General features: G+C 36.5%; 1 protein-coding gene across 1 annotated transcript in view; it reads left to right on the top strand.

Moving 5' to 3' along the window:
- Window positions 1-1,472, top strand: part of LOC107021988 — a 6,103-nt gene extending 4,631 nt beyond the window's left edge. Inside the window, exons 4-5 of the mRNA XM_015222696.1 lie at window positions 94-397; window positions 1,143-1,472. Coding sequence (XP_015078182.1) covers window positions 94-397; window positions 1,143-1,472 — 634 coding nt within the window. The remainder of the gene's footprint in view (window positions 1-93; window positions 398-1,142) is intronic.
- Window positions 1,473-10,721: the final 9,249 nt, after the last annotated feature.

Raw genomic sequence — 10,721 nt, 5'->3', positions numbered from 1 at the left:
ATATTTCGGTTCGGTTCGGTTTTTGTTAATTCGGTTCGGTTTTTATTAATTCGGTTCGGTTTTTTAATTCGGTTTTTTAATGGGCCTGTTTAGCTGGCTGCTGCTGAGTGTTGTCGCGGCTGGCGGCTGGCTGCTGCTGTCTGCGGCTGGCTGCTGCTGTGCTGCTGGCGGGCGGCGGCTGGTTGCTGCTGTGCTGCTGGCGGGCGGCGGCTGGTTGCTGCTGTGCTGCTGGCTGCGGCTGGCTGCTGCTTCCCTTGTTGTGGCTGGCGCCTGGCGGTGCTTCAGGGAAGACAAGAGTGGTTGGAGACTTGGAGTAGAAGAGGAAGAGAGAAATGAAGAGGAAGAAGTCAAGAAGATGAGGAGTGAATTGAAAAAATCTGGTAGAAAGAGAAATAGGGTATTAGGGTTTTTACTTTTTTTTAAAAAAAATATTTAATATTAATAATTATTAATTAATATAATATAATTTATAAATTATTAAATTATAGCATAAAATTTCGGTTTAAACCGAAATACCAAATTCCAAAGTAATATGTACCGAAAACCGAACCGAAATACCGAAAAATACAAAAAATTAAACCGAATACCGAACCGAAAACCGAAATACCGAAACCGAAATTCTAAAAAAATTCGGTTCGGTGTTTCGGTTTTTCTGTGTTTATGCCCACCCCTAATCGTAGGTTCATCAGTGGCTACTCCACTAAAGTCGCTCCGGTGACCGAATTGTTAAAAAAGAATAAGTCGTGGGTTTGGAGCGAGTAGTGCCAAAGAGCATTTGAAGGTCTCAAGGTCGCAGTGACGGAAGAGCCGGTCTTGACTCTGCCCGACTTCTCCAAAACCTTCAAATTACATACGGATGCCTCAAACTTTGCCATTGGGGGAGTCCTAATTCAAGATAGACACCCAATAGCATTCGAGAGCCGCAAATTAGATGAGGCTGAATGGCCGTATATGGTGCAAGAGAAGGAAATGACGGCCATCGTGTATTGCCTACGCACGTGGAGACACTACCTACTAGGCTCCATTTTCGTGGTCAAGACCGACAACGTGGCCACTAGCTACTTCCAATAAAAAAAATAACTTTGAAGGAGGCTAGATGGCAAGACTTTCTGGCCTAGTTTGACTACGTCTTGGAACACAAGCCAAGAAGAGGCAATGTCGTGACCGACGCACTAAGCAGGAAGGCCGAGCTTGCTGCCATCACTACAGCTCACTGTGAAATTCAAGATGCAATCAAAGATGGTATGCAACACGATCCAGAGGCCAAGAAGCTGATGGAATTGGCGTCCCAAGGCAGAACCAGACGCTTTTGGGTAGAAAATGGACTTTTTCTCACTACCGGCCGAAGGGTCTATGTACCCAAGTTTGGGTCTATCAGGCGGCGTATAATTAAGGAAAGTCACGATAAACCGTGGGCGGGGAATCTAGGGAAGCAACGTACGGGGGCACTGATCGAGGCTATTTACTTGTAGCCACGCATGCGGGACGATATCAAGTGCTATGTGCAGACTTGCCTTGGGTGCCAACAAGACAAGGTGGAACAAGGGCAACTAGGAGGGTTACTAGAGCTACTACCCGTAGCAGAACGCCCATGGGAGAGCGTGACTATGGACTTCATCACTTCCTTGCCCAAGTCCGATGGATTTGGTACGATCATGGTCGTGGTGGACAGGTTTTCAAAGTACGCTACCTTCATGCCCGCCACAGCCGGTTGCACCGCGAAGAAAGCTGCTCGATTATTCTTCAAGAACGTGGTGAAATATTGGGGGCTGCCGAGACATATCATAAGCAATCGAGACCCCTGTTTTACCGGGAACTTTTGGAGAGAGTTGTTTGAGATACTTGGCACGAAGCTTCACTTCTCCACAAGTTTCCACCCGCAGATAGACGGCCAGACCGAACGCGTCAACGCCTAATTGGAGTGCTATCTAAGGCACAATGTTAGTGTGCATCACAAGGATTGGACCAGACTCCTAGACATGGTGCAGTTTTCCTATAATTTGCAGAGAAGTGAGTCCACCAGGCGCACACCATTTGATTTGGCGATAGGACAACAACCCAAAACTCCGCATTTGTTGCCAGCTTCTTTTGAGGGTAAGAGTTTGGGTGACTACCATCTTGCCAAGGGATGGGAGGAGCAGCTTGACACTGTCAAGTCCTACTTGGACAAGGAAGCCAAGAAGATGAAAAAGTTCACCAACCGCAAACGTCGTCCCACAGATTATAAAGTAGGTGATATGGTCCTGGTAAAATTCAACCCGAAACAATTCAAGGCACTAAGGGGCGTCCATAAAAACTTAGTGCGTAAATATGAGGGTCCGTTCAAGATTGTTTCCAAGGTGGGCAAGATCTCGTACAAGTTGGAGCTACCTCCATACTTCAAGATCCATCTGGTGTTTCATGCAAGCGTCCTCAAGCCGTACAATGAGGACAAGGACGATCCAAGACGGAACCGATCATAACGGGCACCCATAAAAATCACTGCCTCACTAACAGGGAAATTGAGGTTATCATAGACTACCAGGCCAAACAGAAGCAAGGTCAACAAGCCAGCGCCATGTTCCTTGTGCATTGGAAGAGACAAACTCTAGAGGAGGCCACATGGGAGAAATATGAAGACTAGTGGCAATTCAAAGACAAAGTCCAGGAGTTCTTGCAGCAATGTGTCGCGGTCATCACATCATCAGGTGGGGGAGCGTGCGACGTCCGGCCACAATTCCAACCTGATTCCACATCCGGATAAGGGCAGAACGTTCTAGAGTTGTGTGGAGAACTCTAGAACCTTTTGGAAGTCTCAAGAAGGTTAGGGAAGGTCCCATAACATTGTAGAATTCTCTAGAAAAGGGACCAAAGTGTAATTATTTTAGGAACTTGTAAAGTAAATATAAATTGCACTTTAGTCCCCAGGAAGTAGTATAAATAGAGGTTCCCTCATTTGCAAAGGCACCAAGCAAGTTGTAAAGCAATCTTCCAAAGCTATACAAAAGCCTTGTTCAAAACTCTCTTTCTTGTTCTTTCTAAGTCTTTCAAAGCATTCTCTTAGCATTCCAAGTCTTAAAGGCTTCCTTGAACTTAAAAGATCTTGAAAGATTAGTGAGTAAGTCGTCGAGGGCCACATGGAGTCTTAGCAAATACTCTAAATCCGTTACATAACGCTATAAATTGTTTTTACTTTTTAGCTTCAACAATTCTTAATATAGGCCTACACAAACTGATAGCTTGAAAAATTTATGTATAAGTCAAAGTTTCCAACTTTTGAACATTTAATTAGCTCGAGGAGCAGATATTTTATAGAAAAATCACATATATATTACTAAGCTAGATTATGGTACAAGCTAGTGGCTCCAGTTTATGTAGTCAAACAAAATATTTGACTTCCTATTGCATGTAGAAATAGACATATGTAGATCATTTGAAGTTTATATTTTTTGTAGATAAACAGTGAAGGAGCTAGCAAGGTATTTTGATACAATAGAGTGTGCATTTTTATGATTTCTATTACTTGACATCTTTGTGGTCCAAATATTTTATGAAGTCTCATAGAAAATAACATATAAGAAAATAAAATTTCATATTGGTTACTAATGTATCCGCATAATGCATATGGCTAAAACTTCATAGCCATAAAGATAATAATTAGAAGGGGCAATACTTACCACACACTAAAATGTTTCAGAAACACACGATCATACAACTATCTAAATTAAGATAAGAAATTGCAAAGATAATGATTTAAAACATATACAAAATGTCAGTATGAATAAATATTAAAGAACTATAACAAAGATCTTATGGACTTAAGATCCATAATAATTTAGAAATCAAGAAATTAAGAAGATAGAGGCAAACAGAAGAAGAGTGAAGATGAACAAAAAAAAAGTGAATTTAGTGTTGTAATTACTTAAGTTTTTGTTTGATGAATTATAATGAGAATTTTTTTTCCTATTTTCATAGCTTTTCTTTTAATTGTTTCAGCTTTATCGGGTAGAGCTAACATGTATTTGTATTTGGTTTGAGGTAACAAGTAATTGGTGAAATAGTTGAGGTGCGTATAAGTTGTCTCTAACATGGATAAAGAGAACGTAAATTATAAGGAGAGTCACCAAGAATTACAAATTGAAGAAACAACCGAATCAGTCAACATGGATTCCGACGAAAAGAGAGTCACTGGAGTTGAAGAAACAAACCGAATCAATTGTCATTCACAAATACTTAAGATGCCCCAGATCGACTAATACAAATGATAACCAATATATAGTTGAATGGCATAAGATGACATCAAGCAGCAAGATATGTATTCAAACGGTATCAATTGGAAGGGGCTTGCATTCTCACGATCCGGTTTAAGTTAGCAATCAAAAATTTATACTCAATGTACCTAACATTCTTCAATTGCCTAGAGTGCTTATAAGAAGTTGCAAGTTATACCGACTTAAATTTTGCAATATGTTCAATGGCAGTATATTTTTTTGGTCTCTTCAATATCCATACTTTTTCAATGATATTACTCTATCTTTTGAGCATCATCTGTTTAAGCGAGATAGCAAGAGAAGTACTAACTTTTTCATCAAGTTGTTTGCATACTCTAATTAATTTTTAATAATCTCTAATAATAACACACATGCAAAGTAGACGACTTGTTTTTCTACCATAACTAAACTGCCCATTTTTTATGCAGTTGTGTCCATTATAGAAATTATATTGTAGCCCTATAAGTGGACAGAATCTAGAAAAATTCTTAATTTCTATGTCGTATTGACCATTACTATGGGTGGATGGTATCAAAGTCCACATCATCTTGGTCTTGCACTTGTGAGATTACAAATCTTCTTTATTTGTTACAACTATTTAACAAATATATGCAAGTTCAAAAAATTAGATAGGAAGTGTAAAATCAATGTTAGAAGACATAATCTCGAACAATCAAACAACCATTAATGCATCGAGCTAAAAAACAAGTTGTACAGAAGGATACAAAATAACCGTCTGAACAAAAATTATTTTGAACAATAACATTACACAAACAAACAATAAAAAAGCCAGGACTTTTAAAAGGTTAACAAGTATTTTTAAAAAATGAAGAAGAAGAAATTAGAAGAATTTACTGAAAACTTACCTGAACAAATTCGAGTTTCAACTTTCAACTGAAGATTAAGTGTTTGAGAGAGAGAAGATGAAACCTAAAAGTTTCTTTAAAGCATGACTAGGAATTTCTAGAGAGATATATAAATTGTGAACAAGTAAAAGAATATCTATAATTATTTCCATCACCTCTGACATCTCTGTCAATTGTTTCCTCTTCTCTCGCATTAAATGTGCCAAAATTTCCTCCAATTTATCAATACAATAATAGAGATTTACATCTATACAACACATGTACATACACCCATAGATTAAGGAAGAACTTCAAAAATCGAACCAATACTCACCGGGGTAAGCTTGGATCTTAGAGAATGAAAGAGGGCCAGATGATACGATCGCGGAAGAATAGAGAAAGAATAGATATTTTATGTTGATTTGACCACCAAAAAAATTATTCTTAATAGTGCAAAGTACATCAAAAAATTACGTATTGACACAGTAATGCAATTCATTTTATTTCAATTAATTTGTCTGATCAACAGCTTCCACCAATAAAGTAACTGCTCTGTCATTAAAAAGGAAAGAAATAGTAGAGCTTGTAAGTTTTAACAGTGTAATTATTGAAAGTATTGCTCAATTTTAATTTAATTACTCCATTAAAAAGAGTTGGAGGTACCACTCAAGTCAATAATGAACTACCTCGTCTCGTAAAGGAATTAAGAAGTTAGATACATACATATCACTGATAGTAAGTAGCGATAAACTGAAAAATCCATTACTTTTAATAGCTATAAAATGATTTATTCAGTTATGAAACTTTAAAAAAATCTCAGACATACATAAGTTCAACGAATAAAAAGAAAAAGCTTGAAACTTACTAAATAGCATATGAACAGTGATAAATGTCTACATTTGTGGATGCCAAATATTGACCAAATAGATAAAAACTTACATAGCTTCGTATGCATCAGGCACATGGTACTTGAGATGATGTTTTGAAAGCCAATATCTTACATGCATATTGTAGTTGTTTGATTCCAAGGCCAACTCAAGATCCTCCTTGGTTGTCTTCTAACACAAGAACCTATGAAAAAATATTTGATAAGTCAATATCAATGATAGATAAAAATTATGGATAAACTCTTCCAAAAAATACATGACAAATAAAAAAAACCTACCATAGAGACATTTAAAAGAAACAATTTAACAAAAGAAAGTACTTGTAACATAGAAAAGTCGAGAAAAATCCAATAATAGATTTTTTTTTATGTTGATGGTGTTCCGGAGCAATTTTTAAGCTTTCTTGATATATCAATATGTTATCCCCTCTCATTAAAATTTTCGTCATAAAAGTATTAGTTTTCTTGGATGCAAAAAAAAAGAGGGACCAGTGTGTTAGGACCGAAATAAGCAGGTGTAAACGCGGAAGCTAGCAAAGCAAACCTCGAAAGACCACGAATAAGAAGACAACGAGAAATATACCAAAAGACACAAAGATTTAACGTGGTTCGGTTAATCGACCTACGTCCACAAAGAAGATGAGCAATCCACTATAAATATGAGAGTACAAAATACAGAGGGAAACAACCTCAACCAAATTCACTCAGAATACATGGGAGGTTCACACAAGTGATAACGTATCAAGCTTGTGACCCACAACTTCTCCCCCTAACCAAAACTCGCAAAGCCATTAAGACTACATTGTGAATGTTGATTAAGTTAGAAGGAACATTCCTCTATTTATAGAGTCCTAAACCTTTTCCTACAAGAAAAAGGATTAGTCAATCCAAAACCTTTTCCTAAAAGGGAAACCGATTTATGGTAAGAAATTTAGGGCAAAATAAAACCCAACAAATCTCCCCTTGGCCTGAATTTCTGACAAAATAAATTTGTCCACCTTCTTCACTTAATCTTCAACAACTTGCTTCTCCTCTCCATAATCTCCTTTGCAAAATTTATGTCTCAACACAGAGAACCTCTCTGAAATAATTTCTCCAACAAAATCTTCATTACTGTCAAAAAGGTTGCGGCTAGAACTACACTCGCCAAGATGAACACTTCTTTCTAACCTGGCTCAATCATCGATTATCGAACCACTGAACCTGACTCCATCATTGAATCTGGCTCTGATGCCACTTGTTAGGACCGAAATAAGCAGGTGTAAACGCGGAAGCTAGCAAAGCAAACCTCGAAAGACCACGAGTAAGAAGACAACGAGAAATATACCAAAGACACAAAGATTTAACGTGGTTCGGTCAATCGACCTACGTCCACAAAGGAGATGAGCAATCCACTATAAATATGAGAGTACAAAATAGAGAGGGAAACAACCTCAACCAATTCACTCGGAACATGGGAGGTTCACACAAGTGATAACGTATCAAGCTTGTGACCCATAAATTCTCCCCCTAACCAAAACTCTTAAAGCCCTTAAGACTATATTGTGAATGCTGATTAAGTTCGAAGGAACATGTCTCTATTTATAGAGTTCTAAACCTTTTCCTACCAGAAAAATGATTAGTCAATCAAAAACCTTTTCCTAAAAAGGAAAACCTATTTATTGTAAGAAATCAGGGCAAATAAAATCCAACAAATCTCCCCCTTGATCTGAATTTCTGACAAAATAAATTTGTCTACCTTCTTCACTTAATTTTCAACAACTTGTTTCTCCTCTCCATAATCTCCTTTGCAAAATTTATGTCTCAACACAGAGAACCTCTCTGAAACATTCTTCAACAAAATCTTCATTACTGTAAAAAAGGTTGCTGCTAGAACTACACCGCCAAGATGAACACCTCTTTCTAACCTTGTTCAATCATCAATTATCGAACCACTAAACCTGACTCCATCATTGAATCTGGCTCTGATACCACTTGTTAGGACCGAAATAAGAAGGTGTAAACGCGGAAGCTAGCAAAGCAAACCTCAAAAGACCACGAGTAAGAAGACAACGAGAAATATACCAAAAGACATAAAGATTTAACGTGGTTCGGTCAATCGACCTACGTCCGCAAAGGAGATGAGCAATCCACTATAAATATGAGAGTACAAAATACAGAGGAAAACAACCTCAACCAAATTCACTCAGAATACATGGGAGGTTCACACAAGTGATAACGTATCAAACTTGTGACCCACAATTTCTCATCCTAACCAAAACTCTCAAAGCCATTAAGACTACATTGTGAATGTTGATTAAGTTAGAAGGAACATTCCTCTATTTATAGAGTCCTAAACCTTTTCCTACCAGAAAAAGGATTAGTCAATCCAAAACCTTTTCCTAAAAGGAAAACCTATTTATGGTAAGAAATTTAGGGTAAAATAAAACACAACACAGTGCCGCTTTAATTTGATAGTCAAAAAGAGTTCTAAATCATATTTTCACCTTATAATTGACCTTAGACATCCAATGAACATTCAAACAAAGCCAATGGAACAAGCTTCCATAATTGATTCTCTCGAAAAGACTCAGTCTGTTTTCACTTAAATATGTTTAAGAAATGCATGCAACACTCTCGGACGAGATATTGTTGGAACACCTAGATGACATGATAAAAATCAAAAGCATGAAGAAAGATAAAAGTATGAGAAAAAAATTAAAAATAAATGAAGAAATATTACCACAAATTTGAGAGAAAACGTAAACCTAAAATTGTTAGCATTGAAGACTCCCCATTGAGAAGAAGATGAATAATTGCTTGTAGAAATGGTGTTGCCTCTTTTTTGTCAGGGATGAGAGAGATCATGGATGCTTCTAGAGTTTTGGAAAGACAATTACTCATACTACTTTGCTTATAACTTTGCTCTTACTTTAGGCTATATTTACAATTATGCCCTTGGTCTTCCTAATTATCACTCTTCTATATAGTAGTAAAGTAACTAGATATGAAATGATTGTGCTATGCATGGGCCCAACGTATATCATTTTGATAGAATGACCAGTGACTTTTCTATTTGTAGTTTGATTCTCATAAACAAATATTATTGCTATACAATAAAAGGGCATAGGCTATAGTAATATTGTCAAACATAACTATTTTTATAAATACAGAAAAGTCTCCGAAGTACAAATGTCACGATAATACATCATTTTTTTAAATTTTTTTTTCACCACGATAAATATGTCATTAAAATTTCTCTTATGCTCAATTGACGATGCTCCCTGGTAGAATTTGAGATCAAGGAGAGGGAGCTACACAAAAACTTGCAGAGCCCATACTACAAAGTGACGTCCTGAGAGTTCATGGCAAGATGAGGTCTTGAGCATTTACATGGATCCACTTTTCATTCCATTTGTGGGAATTTTATGATCTATAAGAAAACCAGAATTGTTTCAATTTTTCATTTGTACTAAAATAAAACATATGTACTTTAAGGCCTATGTGAACAAGTGTAATAATGTTTTGAAAATGACAAAAATCTACTGAAAATTTTCAACATTACTAAAAGTTCAAGAGGCTTTTCAAAATAGATTACCTCCATATCGAAGCGAGAGCTTCTGAATGACTTGTTTTCACATTAGCTTTTCTGATTCTTTCTTCCAACTCTTTCCTCTCCGACTTATAGTCAAAACTATGAATTTGTATCATTGTGCTACAAGATACAATACATTTCTTTAGCTTAAGCTTTCTCTTATCAATAGTTATTATTCTTGCAGCACAAATATATACTCAAGCACATATTATATATTCAAAGTAAACATAAAAAGCTTAACAGAGGGAAAACGCTCACCTTGAAGCCTCGTTTCTCTACTTTCTTGAAATTGTAGGCATAATAGACAAGCTGACATTTTCTTACTGTCTCCACACTGCAACAATTCTTTGGTAGACAAAATCTTCCAGTTAAGGGAATTTCAATCGGCTAAACAAAATTGTCCTATTCTTTTACATATCTAAGTTCCTTCACGATCAAATAAAAATATTTTCAATCAAGATATCATACACTCCTCGAGAACTCAAAATTTTCACTACCATGCATTATTTCACTATCACAATTCATAGTGAGCATTCACTGAACTGTCTTCCTTTTTCAATAGATTTGTCCAAAATTCAAATACCCACAAACAAATAAAAAATATATTGACATTTTAGTAGTTGCGAGAATAGGCCATGAAATAGTGAAAGAAGAAAACTTTAATTAACATAGCCCTTCCTTTTTCAAACTGCTTTGAATCTTTATTATTTTATTAAGTCGACGTTCTATCAGAAACAGCCTCTCTTCTACAATCTATAGCTTATATTTGATATATTTGTGTAAGAAAAAGGCTCTGATTGTCAAGTGTATCACCAAAAAATGAGGACTTAAAATAACAAAAAAATCACATGTTCCAAACAATCTAATTATGTAGTACGCCAAATATACGCCGGATCTCTTAATTTCTTTAGTTGGCATGATCATAAAATTCACATGAAATTGGTCCTTCATGCAAGCTGCTAGAGAAGACCACAAATAGAAGAAGAAGAATAAGAGATCCAAAGAAAAATCAGAAAGCTGTGTCGGAAAGTACCTACAAGTTCCAAATGATGTTTTAAGACGATCAAGTAAGAAAATTTATCTCTTGTTGGTGGTTAACAGTAATGACATGTCCCATGCTCAAACAAGAATGTGACCTCTAAATTCACATCAGTATTGAACACCCT

Source organism: Solanum pennellii, chromosome 1 (assembly GCF_001406875.1).
Source record: "Solanum pennellii chromosome 1, SPENNV200".
In the NCBI taxonomy this organism is placed as follows: domain Eukaryota; kingdom Viridiplantae; phylum Streptophyta; class Magnoliopsida; order Solanales; family Solanaceae; genus Solanum; species Solanum pennellii.
The sequence above is the reverse complement of the archived record's forward strand: the minus strand, read 5'-3'. Positions and strand labels throughout refer to the sequence as shown.